The sequence below is a fragment of the Mustelus asterias genome, chromosome 5 (assembly GCF_964213995.1).
Source record: "Mustelus asterias chromosome 5, sMusAst1.hap1.1, whole genome shotgun sequence".
NCBI classification, from domain to species: Eukaryota; Metazoa; Chordata; class Chondrichthyes; order Carcharhiniformes; family Triakidae; genus Mustelus; species Mustelus asterias.
This window is the reverse complement of record NC_135805.1, coordinates 140,772,611-140,792,632: the sequence shown is the minus strand read 5'-3', so window position 1 is coordinate 140,792,632 and position 20,022 is coordinate 140,772,611. Positions and strand designations below refer to the sequence as shown.

Genomic DNA, 20,022 nt, shown 5'->3' with positions numbered 1-20,022 from the left:
GTCACATACTTCCGTCCCAAATAAGGGGTTAAGGTAAACAAGTATGTTTGACCAGAAAGTGTCCATTGTCTTTGGGATGGCCTATTTCCTGTGTATTCAGTCGTCTGAGTTGCAGCCTGTTTAACTCTGTCTTTCAGGCTGCAGCCTGTCGTTTTAGTTCTTGCCCAATTGTCCCAGAGTGCTTTACAAATCACAATTTTAGGTGGCCAGTTTGGCCACAGTCCCCCCTTTGATCCTGAACGCGAAGCTCGATGGATCACAAACTCAGGATCAGTATCTGTCAGGAATTCTCCAGTCACTCAACAGTCAAGCAAGGCCCAGGTATTGGCATGCAATAATACATCCCTACAACATATTGACATTCCAGAAGCTACAAACAACAACACACTACAAATACAAACAATATTCTAATCACCATTATTACAATAAGCTAATTACAAACCAATATTCAAACAACAAAGCATTACAATAAGTATTCGCGAGTCCAGGGTACATTCCGATATTAAGATTTTCAACTGTCCATTATTGTCCATTAGTGCAAAGTGCAATCCGGTGGATTCTCTGTAAACATTCTGCTAATGAATTAGAGGGGACCGTGATTCAAGGGCGGACCCCACGTCTTGTCATTGTGTCAAACCACAAATAGCCGGGATATGAAAAGTTTATCTTGCTTGGAGTGTCCTGCGTGCTCATCCTGATGATGAGTCCAATGAGGTAGATCATAGGTTGCATCTTTGTCGTCATCCGTCGTTGTCCTGAGGAGATCAATGTAATTTCTGTTGTTATCGCATCTAATATTTGATGTACATACATGCCTTCCCCCCCCTGTTTTTTCTTCTGAAGCTGCATTATATTCAGATAATCCACTGGCAAAAGATTTGACTCCCAAGTTCTGTTCAAAGGACCATGCCAGCTGATGAAAGTACAACAAATGACATTTGATTTTTAAAAATCAGTATACAGTTTTCAAGAAATGAGTTTTAAAACAAAAGACCATCAGTTTGCTTTCAAAGAGTCTTGTAATCAGTTACAGGAAAAGGCTGCTGTGTAGGGAGATCTTTCATTACACATTCTACACATCTGTCTGTGTGGAGTTTGCACGTTCTCCTTGTGTCTGCGTGGGTTTCCTCCAGGTGCTCCGGTTTCCTCCCACAGTCCAAAGATGTGCGGGTTAGGTTGATTGGCCATGCTAAAATTGCCCTTAGTGTCCTGAGATGCGTAGGTTAGAAGGATTAGTGGGTAAATATGTAGGGATATGGGGGTAGGGTCTGGGTGAGATTGTGATTGGTGCAGACTCAATGGGCCGAATGGCCTCTTTCTGTACTGTAGGGATTCTATGATTACTTTTCGGTGGCAAGGAAAATGACTCAAAAGTAACTGGGTACATTGCTGGCAATATTCAACTTGCGGTCTCGATCCCTTGACAGACGTTGCATGCCAATTTTCCAAATGAAGACATTTAAATTCATTAAAAGTCACACGGCTTTTATTTAAAGAAATGTTCAATCCTCATTGAGAGTTATCCGAGTCAACAACTGGATAACAAGATTAATCATGGTGAAAATGGTTTTCTAGCATTTTAACATAATGGCAAATCAAATTTCATCAAATACTGCTTTCTGCAGGTCCAGGAGCCATTTTAGGAACAAGGTGGGAGGTTGATCCTGAATCTGGCAGAAATGCTTTTGTTGCTTTGATCAGTCATAGTCCCTGGATAAGCGGCCTCCGTAACCACCACCATAGTTGTATCCACCCGAGTAGCTATCCCAGTCTCCGTATTGTACCGGCCTCTGCCACTATAGTTTCCTCTCCTGCCACTAAGTGCAATATGTGAAGATGCCGGCATTGGACGGCCTTTTGGCTAAGATCAAGTGTAGTTATGCAGATGCTGCACTTGGTTGAGGTCATTAGGTTACATTTAAGCTTCATTTTCATATGAAGCAATTTTTAAAAGCTGCATCTCGGCCTTTTGGCTAAGATGCAAATGAGATCAAGCCTTGGAGGAGGAAGACCTGCACCTACTCCAATCAGCTTGGCTCATGTAGATCAGGCCCAAGACAGGGGTTGCAGACCCTGTCTTGTCAGCTTGGATAGGAAATGTCTCAACTTGTTGAGACTCTGAATTGGACTTGATTTGATTGAATTGGAAAAGTATTTTAAAAATATGTGAAGATGCCGGCGTTGGACTGGGGTAAACACAGTAAGAAGTCTCACAACACCAGGTTAAAGTCCAACAGGTTTATTTGGTAGCAAAAGCCACTAGCTTTCAGAGCGCTGCTCCTTTGTCAGGTAAGTGGGAGTTCTGTTCACAAACAGGGCATATAAAGACACAAACTCAATTTACAAAATAATGGTTGGAATGCGAGTCTTTACAGGTAATCAAGTATTAAAGGTACAGACAATGTGAGTGGAGACAGCGTTAAGCACAGGTTAGAGATGTGTATTGTCTCCAGACAGGACAGTTAGTGAGATTTTGCAAGCCCAGGCAAGTCGTGGGGGTTACAGATAGTGTGACATGAACCCAAGATCCCGGTTGAGGCCGTCCTCATGTGTGCGGAACTTGGCTCAGTTTCTGCTCAGCGACTCTGCGCTGTCGTGTGTCATGAAGGCTGCCTTGGAGAATGCTTACCCGAAGATCAGAGGCCGAATGCCCGTGACCGCTGAAGTGTTCCCCAACAGGAAGAGAACACTCTTGCCTGGTGATTGTCGAGCGGTGTTCATTCATCCGTTGTCGTAGCGTCTGCATGGTCTCCCCAATGTACCATGCCTCGGGACATCCTTTCCTGCAGCGTATCAGGTAGACAACGTTGGCTGAGTTGCAAGAGTATGTACCGTGTACCTGGTGGATGGTGTTCTCACGTGAGATGATGGCATCTGTGTCGATGATCCGGCACGTCTTGCAGAGGTTGCTGTGGCAGGGTTGTGTGGTGTTGTGGTCACAGTAATAGCTCAACACTGACCAGTCCCATAACAATAAAATGCTATGACTGGTAGAACCAATAAGAAGGCAATATGTAGCAAAAAGTAATAAACGCAGAGATGAAATACAGTAAATGCATAAAGTATTAGAGAGAGAAAGGAGTAGAAGGGTTCTATGATATCCTGATGAAATAGATGAATAGAGATGAGAGGAGGTGCATGTGGAGTATAAATACCAGCATGAACCATTTGCTCCAAGTGCCAGTTTCTGTGCTGTGAATACTACGTAACCAACAAAGTAAGAATGTTTATTTGTGCACAATAGAAACTAATTGCATTTTCAGTAAATTGTCTTCTTAATCAAAAGCTGAAAGCAAATTGGTTTTGTTTCCCTGTTGCACACAGGACCATGCAAGATGTGGAAAATGCTCAACTCTCTCAGTCCAATGTTGGGGATGCAAGTCAGCATTACAGAAACTCCCCGAGCAACCAGTCATCTTCGAGTGATCCAGGACCCAGTGGCAGTAGTCACTGGAGACAGCAGTCTGCATATGATGGGTATGATGTGTTTTTTAGGTGTTCACTGACAGAGAGTTGCTGAGAGCCACCCAGATACTCTGCAGACTATATTGCTGCTGTAAATTGGAAATGAGGAGGTGTTGAATTCTGTATCAGCTAGAAAGTAATTCTGATTAATTTAGTAGTTCTAACACATAATGTTATTTTATTTAAAATGGTAATCCATCCAAAATACATGGATGAAAATTTGCATAACCATTGAAGAGGAATGTTGCAAGCTTGTTAAACAATTATTTGCTATTATCATCAACAGAAATGTCTAACCTCATGAAATTTCTCTACTAAGGAATTGTTAAAATTGCAACATTTTGAGATAATTTGTACTGCTGGTAAGTTTACCCAAAGGAAGAGTAGGTGATGGTGAGTCACTGGAGCTTTGTCAACAGGCTTTAAACAGATTCAACTACAGAAGCACCTAAAACATTTCAAAGCTATCTTAGTATAAGGTACATCAAGATCATCAGCTAATTAGTTTTAAGATTACATTTTATTCAAGTGTTCTGAGAGCGAGTTTCACATATTGCATGATCTATAAGAAACTTTTATAGCACATGCATAAGATCGGAACAATTTTTCTTGGTGGTTTCTGCTGGAACTACAACATATATTTCATGCTTGCTTAATATAAAACTTGCATATACACAGCCCATCACAACCTTGGAATTTCCTGAAGCATTTTTGAAGAGTTGTGACTTGCTTATGCAGTAAAGATGGCAGCCAATGTGTGTACAGCAAACTCCCAGAAACAGTAACAAGGTAAACAATCCACTTTTTATGATGGTTGAAGGATAACTGGGGAGAGCTCCCCTGTTTTTCTTTGAATCTTTTACCCTACCTGAGGAGGCCACCTGGGCCTCAGTTTGAGGTCTCATCGGATGACACCTCTGATAAAGCAGCATTTCTTCAGTACTTTACTGAGTATCTGCCTAGATCAGTGGTTTTCAACCAGTGTGCCACAAGAACTGTCCAAGTGTGCCGTGAAATTTTATACAAGGATAATAAAAATCAATGTAAAGCAAACATATTGGATGAAATCTTACCAAGAAAATGGCAGTGTGTTGGTTCAGGCAAGAAAAATGGTATGTTTCTCTCCAGAGAAACTGGCTCTTTTTCTCTCCAGATCTTCCTACATGTACAAAAAAAGCAGGTGGGTGTGTTTCATGTCATCATTTAGATGGGCAGGGCCTCAACACAAGCAAATCCCCACTGCACTCAGATCGGGGAGCCAGCTTTAAAGCCCCCCCCTCCATTTCCAATCAGAGCCGGTATTCACACTCCAACCCACTGGTGATCAGAGCTGGCATTCACTGCCCCTCTCCCAAACCCCAACACAGTTAATGCCAAACACACCCCCTTCCCCACACCCACTCATTTAATGCTGGCACCCACCCATGGACATGGTGCCAACCTGTGCCATTGAGGCAGTGCCAGGCCCGTGCCTGGCCATGTCCCTATCCCCTTTATGCCCTCGGGAGATCCTCACAAGAGGTTTATACCTGAGTGAATCTGTTGAAAACCGTGCCGACGTGACGTAACATCAATGGGAGGGAGGCTTTAATAATATGTAAATGTATTGTAATGTATTTAAATTGGCTTCCCACCCATTGTGAGCATGAACCTGATTGTCAAGCAAGGTGTGCCGAAAATTGGAAGTTGCGATCTTGCCAGCAAAGTTCGTGACTTCCGGGTTTCACCGGATCTTGAACCTCTGCTGCCATTCCTGCGGACAGTGGTTGGCCCCATAGTTTCATCTTAAATAATGTTCAATCCAATCAAAATTACAACTCATGAAAGTCAATCATCAAATACTTTAAAACTGAGGTATCGGTCTTTCGATTCTAAAACGTGAACATTTTAAATGCAAATGGCCTGAGGGTGAAATTGAGATGATGTGATAGTTTTTAGGAGTCACCATAGAAACCAAGCAACAGCATTCGCACGCTTTTTTATTGCTGGTAAAACAAGATAAAACAAGCTCTCAGGCACAGCAAAATTGATTGTATTCGAATTTCTTTGCTAGATATATTTTATATCCTCTGATTTAAGAAGAATTGGATAAGTTTGATTCCTCTGCTTACTCAATTTATAATGCGAAAAAATGAAATTCGGACGCTTGAACTGAGTGATGTGTGAGGAACAGATTTAGGACTATGAATAATTAGAAATAGTTGAGATTTTGAAAATGTATCTGTGCTCACTGTCAATGATGGTGTATTCTCTGGTGGATTTGAAGCATTAATGCATTTGATCCTTATTTAGCCTGTTACATGCATTATGCTGCAAACCTTTCTGTAATCATAGTTTTCTAAAATTCTTTGGACTATGGAATAGTTCCTACAGATTGGAGGGTAGTTAATATAAGTCCGCTGTTCAAAAAGGGACGTATAGAGAAAACTGGGAACTATGTGTGTCAAAATATGCAGATGACATTAAGATGAGTGGTGGAGCAAAGCGTGCAGAGGACTGTAAAGGGATATAGATAGTCTAAGTGAGTGGGCAAGTGTCTGGCAGATGGAGTACAATGTTGGTAAATGTGAGTTCATCCATTTTGGTAGGAATAACAGCAAAATGGACTATTATTTGAATGGTAAAAAATTGCAGCATGCTGTTGTGCAGAGGGACCTGGGTGTCCTTGTGCGTGAATCGCAAAAAATTGGTTTGCAGGTTCAGCAGGTAATTAAGAAGGCAAATGGAATGTTGTCCTTCATTGCTAGAGGGATGGAGTTTAAAAACAGGGAAGTTATCTTGCAGCTGTATAAGGTGCTGCTGAGGCCACACCTGGAGTACTATGTAGTTTTGGTCTCCTTCCTTGCGAAATGATATACTGGCACTGGAGGGGGTGCAGAGGAGATTCATTAAGTTGATTCCGGAGTTGAGAAGGTTGGCTTATGAGGAGAGAGACTAAGTAGACTGGGACTATACTCATTGGAATTCAGAGGAATGAGGGGAGATCTAATAAAAACATATAAGATTATGAAGGAGTCATAGAGGTTTACAGCATGGGAACAGGCCCAACTTGTCCATGCCGCCCTTTTTTTAAAAAAAACCCCAAAGCTAATCCCAATTGTCGGCATCTGGCCCATATCCCTCTATACCCATCGTCCCCATGTAACTATCTAAATGCTTTTTAAAAGATAAAATTGTACCCGCCTCTACTACTACCTCTGGCAACTTGTTCCAGACACTCACCACCCTCTGTGAAAAAATTGCCCTTCTGGGCACTTTTGTATCTCTTCCCTCTCACCTTAAACCTATGCCCTCTAGTTTTAGACTCGCCTATCTTTGGGAAAAGATATTGATCTTGTCTATGCCCCTCATTATTTTATAGACCTCTATAAGGTCACCCCTCAGCCTCCTACGCTCCAGAGGAAAAAGTCCCAGTCTATTCAACATCTCCTTATAACTCAATCCATCAAGTCCCAGTAGCATCCTAGTAAATCTTTTCTGCACTCTTTCTAGTTTAATGATATCCTTTCTATAATGGGGTGACCAGAATTGCACACAGTATTCCAAGTGTGGCCTTACCAATGTCTTGTACAACTTCAACAAGACTTCCCAACTCCTGTATTCAGTGTTCTGACCGATGAAACCAAGCATGCCGAATGCCTTCTTCACCACTCTGTCCAGCTGTGACTCCACTTTCAAGGAGCTATGAACATGTGCCACGAGATCTCTTTGTTCTGTAACTCTCCTCAACGCCCTACCATTAACTGAGTAAGTCTTGCCCTGGTTCAATCTACCAAAATGCATCACCTCTCATTTGTCTAAATTAAACTCCACCTGCCATTCGTCAGCTCATTGGCCCAATTGATCAAGATCCCGTTGCAATTGGAGATAACTTTCTTCACTGTCCACTATGCCACCAATCTTGGTGTCATCTGCAAACTTACTAACCATGCCCCCTATATTCTCATCCACATCATTAATATAAATGACAAATAACAGTGGGCCCAGCACTGATCCCTGAGGCACACCGCTGGTCACAGGCCTCCAGTTTGAAAAACAACTCTCTACGACAGAAGCCAATTTTGTATCCATTTAGATACCTCACCTTGGATCCCGTGAGATTTAACTTATGCAACAACCTACCATGCGGTACCTTGTCAAAGGCCTTGCTAGAGTCCATGTAGACAACATCAACTGCACTGCCCTCATCTACCTTCTTGGTTACCCCTTCAAAAAACTCTATTAAACTTGTGAGACATGATTTTCCACTCACAAAGCCATGCTGACTGTCCCTAATCAGTCTTTGCATCTCTAAATGCCTGTAAATCCTGTCTCTCAAAATACCTTCCAACAATTTACCCACTACAGATGTGAGGCTCACTGGCCTGTAGTTCCCAGGCTTTTCCCTGCAGCCCTTTTTAAACAAAGGCACAACATTTGCCACTCTCCAATCTTCAGGCACTTCACCCGTGACTATAGATGATTCAAATATCTCAGCTAGGGGACCCGCAATTTCCTCCCTAGCCTCCCACAACGTCCTGGGATATTCTTCATTAGGTCCCAGGGATTTATCTACCTTGATGTGCTTTAAGACTTCCAGCACCACCACCTCTGTAATATGTACACTCCTCAAGACATCACTATTTATTTCCCCAAGTTCCCTAACATCCATGCTTTTCTCAACAGTAAATACTGATGAGAAATTTTCATTTAGGATCTCACTCATCTCTTGTGAATCCGCACATAGATGACCTTGTTGATCCTTAAGAGGCCCCTTGTTACTCTTTTGCCCTTTATGTATTTGTAGAAGATCTTTGGATTCTCCTTTGCCTTATCTACCAAAACAATTTTGTGTCCCCTTTTTGCCCTCCTGATTTCTCTCTTAACTCTACTCCTACACCCCCTATACTCTTCAAGAGATTCACTTGATCCCAGCTGTCTATACATGTCATGTACCTCTTTCTTCTTCTTGACCAGGGCCTCAATATCCTGAGTCATCCAGGGTTCCCGAATTCTGCCAGCCTTGCCCTTCACTCTAAGAGGAATGCGTTTACCCTGAACCCTGGTTAACACACTTTTGAAAGCATGCCACTTACCAGACATCTCTTTGCCTTCCCACAGACTCCCCCAATTAACTTTTGAAAGTTCCTGCCTGATACCATCAAAATTGGCCTTGCCCCAATTTAGAATTTTAACTTTTGGGCCAGACCTATCATTCTCCATAGCTTTCTTAAAACTAATAGAATGATGGTCACTGGTCCCAAAGTGATCTCTCACTAACACTTCTGTTACCTGCCCTTCCTTATTTCCCAAGAGGAGATCAAGTTTTCCCCCCTCTCTAGTCGGACCATCCACAAACTGAATGAGAAATTCCTCCTGAATATACGCAACAAATTTCTCTCCATCCAACCCTCTAATGCTATGGCTGTCCCAGTCAATGTTGGGAAAATTAAAATCCCTGACTATTACCACCCTATTTTTCTTGGAGCTATCTGTAATCTCCTTACATATTTGCCTCTCAATTTCCCTCTGAATATTTGAGGGCCTATAGTACAACCCTATCAAAGTGATTTCCCCCTTTTTATTTCTCAGTTCTACCCATATAGACTCAGTGGCCGAACCCTCGGATATATCCCCTACCATTACGTCCGTCATGCTTTCCCTAATCAAAAGTGCAACTCTCCCTTCTCTCTTACCTCCTGTTCTATCTTTCCTATAGCATCTGTACCCTGGAACATTAAGCTGCCAGTCCTGTCCCTCCGTTGGCCATGTTTCAGTAATTGCTATAATATCCCAGTCCCACGTACCCATCAATGCCCTGAGTTCATCTGCCTTGTCCTTCAGGCCTCTTGCATTGAAATAAATGCAGTTTAATCTGGACTTCCCTTGCTCTCTGTCTTGCTTTTGCCTGATCTGTCTGGTACTAGGACTACTGACACTCCCTAATTAATGTGCTCTCTTTAACTTCTGTGCTGTCCTCAAACTTCTCTTCTGTCTCCCTACTGCTTTGGATCCCACCCCCCTGCCAAACTAATTTAAACCCTCCCGAGTAGCTCTAGCAAATCTCCCCGCCAGGTTGTTAGTCTCCCTCCAGTTCAAATGTAACCCATCCCTCTTGAACAGATCAGCCCTTCCCCAGAAAAGATCTCAATGATCCAAAAATCTAAATCCCTGCCCCCTGCACCAGCTCTCAAGCCACGCATTCATCTGCCTAATCCTCCTATTCCTACTCTCACTAGCACGTGGTAGCGGTAGTACTCCTGAAATTACTACCTTCGAGGTCCTGCACGTTAGCCTTCTGCCTAACTCTCTATATTCACATTTCAGGACCTCATCCCTTTTCCTACCTATGTCGTTGATACCAATATGTACAATGACCCCTGGCTGCTCACCCTCCCCCTTAAGAATGTCCTGCAATCGCTCAGAGACGTCCTTGACCCTGGCACCAGGGAGGCAACACACCATCGTGGAGTCTCGATCGCGGCCACAGAAATGCCTGTCTGTGCCTCTAGCTAGCGAGTCCCCTATTACTACTGCTCGCTTACTCTTTGCCCGACCCTGTCCCAAAGCAGAAGGGAATAGATAAGATAGAAGCAGGGAGGTTGTTTCCACTGACAGGTGGAACTAGACCTAGTTTCTCAAAATAAGGGGGAGCAGATTTAGAATGGAGTTGAGGGGGAACTTCTTCACCCAAAGGTTTGTGAATCTGTGGAATTCCCTGCCCAGTGAAGCAGTTGAGGCTACCTCATTGAATGTTTTTAAGGCAAGGATAGATAAATTTTTCAACAGTAAAGGAACTAAGGGTTATGGTGAGTGAACGGATAAGTGGAGCTGAGTCCATGAAAAGATCAGCCATAATCTTATTGAATGGCAAAGCAGGCTCCAGGGGCCAGATAGCCTACTCCTGCTCCTAGTTCTTATGTTCTTATGGACCAGTGAGCCTAATGTCGGTGCTAGGGAATTTGCCAGAGTCTATTATCAAGGATTTCATAACTTGGCATTTGGAAGGCAGTGATATAATCAGACAAAGTCAGCATGGATTTACAAAAGGGAAATCATGTTTGACGAATCTATTGGAATTTTTTGAAGATGTAACTAGTAGAGTTGACCAAGGAGAACCAGTGGATGTGGTTTATTTAGACTTTCAGAAGGCTTTTGACAAGGTCTCACATAACAGACTATTATATAAAGTTAAAGCACATGGGATTGCAGGTAATGTCTTGAGATGGATAGAAAGCTGGTTAGCAGATAGGAAGCAAAGAGTTGGCAGAAATAGGTCTCTTTCTGATTGGCAGTGACTAGTGGGGTTCCGCAAGAATCTGTGCTAGGACCCCAACTGTTTATTATAATTAATTATATTAATGATTTGGAAGAGAAAACTGAATGTAATATCTCCAAATTTGCAGATGATACAAAGTTGGGTGGCAGGGTGAGCTGTGGGGAGGATGCAGAGATGCTTCAGCGTGATTTGGACAGGCTGAGTGTGTGGGCATCTGCATTATACTTATAACATTCAGTATAATGTGAATAAATGTGAGGTTTAAATTGAAGGAGGTGGATACTCAACGAGACCTTAGTTCTCGTGCATCAGTTGCTGAAAGTAAGCGCTCAAGTACAGTAGGCAGTAAAGAAGGCAAATGATATATTGGTCTTCATAGGGAGAGTATTTGAGTGTAGGAATAGGGATGTTTTGCTGCAATTGTATAGGGCATTGGTGAGGCCACACCTAGAGTATTGTGTGCAGTTTTGATACCTTATCTGAGGAAGGATGTCCTTGCTATAGAGGGAGCACAGCGATGGTTTACCAGGCTGACTCCTGCCCTGGCAGGTCTATCATATGAGGAGAAACTAAGTCGGTGAGGATTATATTCACTGGAGTGTAGAAGAGTGAGAGGGCATCTAATAAAAAATTATAAAATTCTAACAGGGTTAGACGGGGGAGATACAGAAAGAATGTTCCCAATGGTGGGGTGTCCAGAGCTAGGGGTCATAGTTTGAGGATAAGGGGTAAACCTTTTAGAACTGAGGTGAGGAGAAATTTCTTCACCCAGAGGATGGTGAATGTGTGGAATTCACTATCACAGAATATAGTTGAGGCCAAAATGTTACCTGATTTCATGAAGAAATTAGATCTTGGGGCTAAAGAGCTCAAGGGATATGGGAGGAAGGGGGGATCGGGATATTGAATTCGATAACCAGCCATGATCAAAATGAATGATGGAGCAGGCTCAAAGGGCCGAATGGCCTACTCCTGCTTCTAGTTTCTATCAAAGGAAATGTGACGTTTATGAGCAATAATTCAGCTGAAAAAAGTGGGTGTGCCGTAGAATTGTTTGTCTCATTGAAGTGTGCTATGTTAATGAAAAGGTTGGGAACTAATGGCCTAGATTGCTTCAGATTTTGTCGTATATGTGGTGGCTGTCTCTTTAACTCAGCACAGCAGAAGTGAGTCACCTGACTTGCGGGACCAATGGGAACTGAGAGTGATCACTCAAGAGGGTGGAGTGCTCTCTCAGGCAGATTCATCTAGATGGCATGATGTAAGCATGTAAAGACTGGAGCTCTGCTCCAGGACAGCCCAGAGCTGCAACCTTCCTGTACTAAGTTTCCCTGATCAATAAATATCTTTTGTTCCGAACAAAGCCAGAAATCTCTTTGCTGTTTTACATTTGTCGATCAGATCATAGAATCATAGAAACTCTACAGCGCAGAAGGAGGCCATTCGGCCCATCGAGTCTGCACCGACCACAGTCCCACCCAGGCCCTACCCCCACATATTTTACCCACTAATCCCTCTAACCTACGCATCCCAGGACTCTAAGGGGCAATTTTTTTTTTAACCTGGCCAATCAACCTAACCCTCACATCTTTGGACTGTGGGAGGAAACCGGAGCACCCGGAAGAAACCCACGCAGACACGAGGAGAATGTGCAAACTCCACACAGACAGTGACCCGAGCCGGGAATCGAACCCGGGACCCTGGAGCTGTGAAGCAGCAGTGCTAACCACTGTGCTACCGTGCCGCCCCTGTGACATACAATTTTATATGTTTAAAGAAAGATTGAAGTGAATTAGAAGTAAGGGAGGGTTGCACGTCCCCAGTGAAGCAATTTGGATAGAAGTTTATAAGATACTTTCCCAAAGCAAGATTTTTTTTTGATTCCAGGAAAATAAATAAGAGATTGTCATTTCCCTGTAGGTGGATAGATAAGTAAATGTTGCATTTACTTAAATAGATAAGTGCATATAATCTGGAAGAGCAGTCCTTTACTGTAAATCTGATTGGAGTGTGCATTTTTATAGTAAAGTCCAAGAAATACAGTTTTATTGCTGACGATTCAGAATCATGGTTTGCATTAAATGTTTTGCATTATTTAGTAATTTCACTGAAGCAAGATAAAGAACAAAGGAAGTCCTGACTTGTTCTTCAAAGATATAAATACAGGGTCGGGCTGGGAGCAGTAGCTTGCTAGTTTGAGTCAAATGCAGAGTAAGGCATCAACCTTTCCTGAGATGATTTTCCTAAAACAGAAAAGTTATGATAAATCAAGGAGTCATTTACAGCATCTACGTGTGACAAATATATTTCCTGAATTCCAAATTTCTAAGTGGAATCTTTGTGTTATGCAAGTATTATGTTTGCTGCAGTTGTCTTGTTTATACTGAAAAAACCCATTTATGGCATGAAGGGATTATATCGTAAGTTATTTATTTCTATGACAATCTCCATATCAGGACCTGTTTCAAATTGACAGTATTCAGCTGGAGTGCTGCTCAGTGCCCTAGTGGATTATGAGCTGATTACTTAATAGCAAATGCCCCACTCTCAACACATTCAATAATTAATAAAGAACAACTCACATTTAAGTACAGTAGGCCTCAGAATGACCCAAAACATATCACAGGTAGTTTTTACTTCTTGAAGTATAGTGACTGTTAAGCAGCTAATCAGTAATAGGATATTATGTGGATGGCTGACTGAAATTTGACTTTGATTTCAGATTCAGAAAGACCAGAGCAGATTTTTTTTGGTGTCATTTTTCTGCTGCCATGTTAATCGCAGGCTTTGTCTGCCTGTTCAGAATGATTGAAGAGCATGTCTTGAACAACAGACCCAAAACAATTTAGTTAGTTATTCATTGGAATTTGCTGGTTGTTGGGCTTTAATTTGTATGAATTGGCTGCCGGTTTTCTTACACAACTAGTGATTGTATTTCAAATCTAATGTATTGGTCATGAAGTGCTTCAGGAAATTTTGAGGAATTGATGGGGTGGTATATCAGTGCAAATTTGTTACTATAATTGAAGTCTGGACTCTTAAGATTACTTTTTAAAGAATCTCCTCAGTCTGACCTCTCAATAACCATTACAATGACAACTTTGGCTTTACCTATTTAGTCTTGAAGCTGATTTTCGATCAGCTACTACTTGTCAGCAATTATCGGAAATTGTGTGTCTCTTCATTGAATGAGAATGCATCCTGTTGATTTTAAATATATCCTCATTATTAAAAGGTGTCAGTCCCCTGTTCTGCATGATCATCAAGGTTCAACCAGTGCTCTGACAGAGTATGATGGACCAAGAGAAAGAGATGGCACATTGGAGAGGACCAGAAGTGTTGGTAAGTTTTGCATTTGGAATCAATTTGTTAAATTGGAACAATGTATTTATTTTAAAAATACCCAATTATTGTTATTTTACAATTACAACAGATCCAACCTGAGCCTTACTCGAAAGTTCAAGCTTTCAACATTTAATTCTGACAAGTGTTTAAATCAAGACAAGTAAATAATATCATGCATAATTATTCAGTTAACTCAGTTGTAGCCCTTCCATCTCTGGGTCAGGAGTTTGCAGTTAATCTAACCTGTAGCGTAGCACTAAGGCAACATCATCCAAAAACACAGTGCCAATTTCCACATGAATGCTGATGAACTCAGCTGTAGCTGATGATCATCACCTCTCTCGACCCCAGCGACTTTAAACTGTCAGTATAGATACATTGGATCAGGACCAGTTGGCCCATTCAGTTAGGTCATGGCTGATCTTCTGCCTCAACGCCATCTTCCTGCACTATCCCCATATTCTTGATGTTATTGCTATTTAGAAATCTGTTGACCTCTGTTTTGAACATACCCAATGACGTCACTTTGGGGTAGAAAATTCCAAAGATTCTACTGAAGAAATTCCTCCTCATCTCATTCCTAAATGGCCTACATCTTATTCTGAGACTGTGACCCCTGGTTGTAGGCCAATGCCATTATCCACCCCCACACCCTCAAAAGCAGGGGATGCATCCTTCCTGGATTTACTCTGTCAATTTAATCCAAAGATGTGCAGATTGGTTAGAAAGATTGGCCATTCTAAATTGCCCCTTAGTGTCGGGGAACTAGCTAGGGTAAATGCATAGGGTTATGGGGATAGGGCCTGAGTGGGATTGTGGTCAGTGCAGACTTGATGGGCCAAATGGCTTCCTTCTATACTGTATAATTCTATGATGATTCTATGATGATTTCTACATTTCATCTCTTAATTCTTCTAAACTCCGGAGAATACAGGCCGGGTCTTCTCAATCACTCCTAATAGAACAATCCCACCATCCCAGAGGTTAGTCTGGTGAACCTTCACTGCACTCCTCAATGACCAGTGTATCCTTCCTTAGATAAGAAGACCAAAACTGCATTTAGTACTCCAGGTGTGGTCTCACCAAGGCTCTGTACTACTGTAGCAAGACTTCCATACTTCTGTAATCAAATCTTCCTGCAGTCAAGGGTAACATACCATTTGCCTTCCTAATTACTTGTCACACCTGCATGTTAGCTTTCAATGACTTATAAACAAGAACACCCAGGTCCCTTTGGATATCAACACTTCCCTATTTTTTTCCATTTAGGAAATACTCTGCATTTCTGTTTTTCCTACCAAAGTAGGAAAACATTTTACCACATTTTATTCCACGTTCCATGCTCTTGCCCACTCACATAGCCTGTTGAAATCCCCTTGTCGCCTTTTTTGCATCCTTCTCACAACTCACATTCCCACCAAGTTTTGTGTCATCAACAAACTTTGAAAAATTACGCTGATGCCCACATCCAAATCATTGATATAGATTGTGAATTGCTGGGGCCCAAGCACTTGTGCCCACTATTCATAGCCCACCAACCTGAGAATTATCCATTTATCCCTATTCTCTGTTTTCTATCTGTTAACTAATCCTCAGCCTAAGCCAGTATATTACCCTCATTCCTATGTGCTCTAATTTTGCTAACCTCTTGCATATGGACTTCTTGAAAGCCTTCTGAAAATCCAAATACACTACATCCACTGGGTCTACCTTATCTGTCCTGCTAGTAACATTCTCAAGAAACTCCCAACAGCCATCATACCTTTTAATGTAGTTCCCCAATCTACCTCATTCAGCTTACCCCACATAGTTTCATAGTTTACTTTGTTTAGATTAAATACCGTAATTTCAGATTGCACTTCATCACTTTCAAACCTTATGTAAAATGTTGTCATGTTATGGTTACACTTCCCTAAAGGCTGCTTTAAAATGAGATTATTAATGATCCCTTTCTTATTGCATGATACTAGATCTAAAATAGCCTGTTCTCTAGCTGGTTCCTCAACATGCTGTTCTAGAAAATCATTGCGGATACATTCCAGGAATTCATCATTCTAATTGGGTTTATCCAGGCTATTTGTAGATTGAAGTTCCCCCATGATTATGATTATCCTTGTTACATACACCCCTTTTCCACTGATTTATATCATGTCCTATATTACTTTCACTACTTGGTGGCATATAAACAACTCCTACTAAAGTTTACTGCCCTTGCTGCCTCTTAGCTCCACCCAAACTAATTGTACATTTTGATCTTCCAATCTAAAATTCTCTCTCACAAATTAACTGATCCTATCCTTTATTAACAACGTGACACCACCTTCCTATCCTTTTTGCCTATCCTTACTAAATGACCTTGAACCTTCAATTCCCAACCTTGGTCACCTTGCAGCTACGTACCTGTATTGACAATTAGGCCGTATCTATTTACTTCTATTTGTGCAGTCTATTCATCTACACTGTTGTGAATGCGACATGCATTCAGATAGAGTGCCTTTAATTCTGTATGATTATTTTCACAATCTCTAGCCTTAGCTCTTATGTTTGTATGTTCTGTCTATTCCTGCCACATTCTGATAACCATTTCCCTTATTACTTTCCAGCTCTCTTGCTTTTTCCACTCTTAATTTATGACATCTTACCTCAACCCCACTGTTTAGTTTCAAGTCCTCTCTACTGCCCTAGTTATACAACTCACCAGAACACTGGCCCCAGCATAGTTGAGGTGATTATCGTTCCAACAGTACAAGTCCCACTTCCTCCAATAATGATGCCAGTGCCTCAGGAATCAAACCTGTTTATCTTTCACCAATCTTTGAGCCTCTAATCGTTTTTACCTTATACCAATTTGCATGTGGTTCAGGTGTAACAATCTTGTAAATCTTTGAAGTTCTGCCTTTTAATTTGGCCCCTTGCTACTCACTCTCTAAGAAGAACCTCCTTCATAGTCCTATCCATGTTATTGGTATCTACATGGACCACGAGCACTGGATCCTCTCCCTCTCACTGCAAGTTCCTCTCCGGACCAGAGCACATGTTCCCAACATTGGCACCGGCAGGCAACACAGCTTTCTGGACGCTCTTGGCTGCTGTGTCTGTACTACTTATTATAGTGTCCCCTACTACCACTACATTCCTGTCAGCACCCAATGCTTGAATAGCTTCCTTCACCATGGTGCCATGGTCATCCACCCTGCAGTCCGCAATCTCCTCCAGAGGTTGCGAGCATCTCAGACCTGTTGGACAATGTCAAGGGCTGATGCTCCTCCATTTCTACCCTATCATCCCCTTACCTGCCTCACTCACACCCTCCTGTCCCTGACCAAATCAGAAGACCCTCTTGGAACAAAGCTGCTCGGTCTCCAGCTCAATGACTCTGAGCCAAATCTTCTCAAGCCGCAGGCAGTTTGCAAACATGTTTGTGTTGGATCACACTGGCATACAGGAGCTCCCACAGCCAACATGCAGCATATTACCTAGCCTGCCATTCTTATTGTATATTAATGAAGTAACTAATTAATTTTCTCAATTAATTTTAATTAAATTAATGTTTTCTCTCACCCTACTTAAGGTGCTAATTTAAATCTTAGTAATCAAATACATGCTATCAGTTAAGAATGAAAGAAATAGTGGACTCAGTAGTCCCTCTGCTAGTGTCTAAGTTAGTTAAAAGGTAGGTACTTTAGGGTTATTTTAAAGTCTCGATACAGATAGTCCCTAATAGCAGTTACTTTCAAGGGACTGACTTATTTTTCCGTGAAGACACCATTGGAATTTTTTTCTCTCAGACTTTGCGCACTAGAAGCTGAAGCTGTGAAATTATACCCGTTCTCGTACCTGGAGTCTCGCTCTTTATAACCTGCTCTCTTCCCTGAAGTTTCGCTCCTTATTCCCCATTCTCCTCACTGAAGTCTCGCTTTTTATACCCTACTCTCCTCACTAAAGTCTTACTCTTTATACCCTGCTCTTCTCTCTGAAGCGTTGCTCTTCTGTGGATGCTAGTAATCTTCTGAGAATCCTTAAATTCTGGAAAAGTCTCCTGGGTTTGGAAAACTGCCAAAATAACATCTTTTCAAAAAAGGAGGGAGACTAAAAACAAGTAACTATATAGGCCTGTTAGCTTAGCTTCTATCATTGAGAAAATGTTAGTGTCCATTATAAAGAATGTAATAGCAGAGCATTTAAAAATATATAGTATAATCAAGGATAGTTAGCATGTCTTTGTAAAGGCGAAATCATACCTAGCAAATTTATTAAATTCTTTGAGGTGGTAATGAGCAGGATAAAGGGGAACCAGTAGATGTAATGTACTTGGGTTTCCAAAAAGCATTTGATAAGGTACTGCACAAAAGATACAAATCCATGGTATTTAGCATGGATAGAGGATTGGCTAACTGATGGAAGATTGAGAATTGGAATAAGGTGCATTTTCAGGATGGCAACCTGTAACTAACGGTGTGCCACAGGGATCCTTGCTGGGGCCACAATTATTTACAATATATATTAATGACTTGGATGAGGGAAGTGAATGTATTATTGCCCAGTTTTCAGATGACACAGGCATAGGTGGGAAGGCAAATAGTGAGGCTAACACACAGACTCTACAGAGGAATAAAGACAGGTTAGATGAGTGGGCAGAAACTTGGCAAATGGAATGAAATGTAGGAAAATGTGCAGTTAAGCATTTGGTAGGAAGAATAAAGGGGCTGAGTATTATTTAATTCGAGAAAGACTGCAGAAAACTGTTGTACGGAGGGATTTGAGGGTCCTCATGCATGAATCACAAAAATCTGGCATGCAAATTTAGCAGGTAATTGGGAAGGCAAATGCAATATGGCCCTTTATTTCAAAGGGAATGGAGTATAAAAATAGGGAAGTCTTGTGAAAATTATACGGCACTAGTTAGACCTCTCCTGGAATACTGTGAACAGTTTTGGTCCCCTTATCTAAGGGAAGATATACTGGCATTAAAAGCAGTCCAGAGAAGGTTCACTAGGTTGATCCTTGGTATGGAAGGATTTTCTTATGAGGAGGGGTTTAGTAGGTTGGGTCTGTATTCATTGGCATTTAGAAGAATGAGAGATGATCTTCTGGAAACATAGAGGATTCTCACTAGGCTTGACAGGGTAGATGATGAGAGGTTGTTTCCTCTTGTGAAGATTTAGGACCAGAGGGCATAATCTCAGAATAGGGGATCACCCATTTAAAACAGAGTTGGGGAGGAATTTCTTCACTCAGAGGGTAGTGAATCTGTGGAATCCTGTGTCATTAGTATGTTCAAAGCTGAGATGAACAGACTTTTAGTCAGTAAGGGAATCAAGGGTTATGAGGATAAGGCAGGAAAGTGGAGTTGAGGATTGTATCAGATCAGTTATGATCTCATTGAATAGCGGAGCAGACTCGATGGGCTGAATGGCTTACTTCTGCTCCTGCGTCAAATGATCTTCATACCCCACTCTCCTCACTGAAGTCACCCTGCTCTAAAGCACCTTTGAGGAATTTTACTGTGTTAAAGCCATTATATAAATTATTGTTGTGGATGTGCTGCATTGAAGAAGGTGCTGCTCTTCAAAAGAACCATTAGACCAAGGGTCTGCCTATTCCAATGATTGATATGAAGATTAGGAATTCAATGGGATTAATTGAAGAAGGGCATGGGTCCTCACCAGAATCCAATTAAGAAGGCCATCCCACACTGCTCTTTATAGGTTCTTTCACTGCGCAGAATGGTTTCTGCATTTTGTAAGAAAACACATCATAGCAATTGAGCTTATTTGAGATAATTGAGTGACAAAGTGCTATTTTATTCAATCAGCTCCTTGGTACACTATTTAAAATGGGTTTTATTTTCTAACTTCCATTGTATGATCATGAGCACTATTCCCCAACTGATCTGGATCTCATGGTAGTTCAAAAATATGATAGGGTAGCCCGTGGAAACTTGCCTGCTCAAT

The 20,022-nt window shown here is 41.7% G+C and overlaps 1 protein-coding gene across 2 annotated transcripts in view; it reads left to right on the top strand.

Annotated features, from left to right (window-relative positions):
• The window catches only part of LOC144493849 (signal-induced proliferation-associated 1-like protein 2), a 490,731-nt gene that overhangs the window by 374,460 nt on the left and 96,249 nt on the right, over window positions 1–20,022 (top strand). For both annotated transcript variants that reach the window (XM_078213418.1, XM_078213417.1), the window contains 2 exons: window positions 3,325–3,477; window positions 13,959–14,065. In XM_078213418.1, the coding sequence (XP_078069544.1) occupies window positions 3,325–3,477; window positions 13,959–14,065 (260 nt within the window). The remainder of the gene's footprint in view (window positions 1–3,324; window positions 3,478–13,958; window positions 14,066–20,022) is intronic.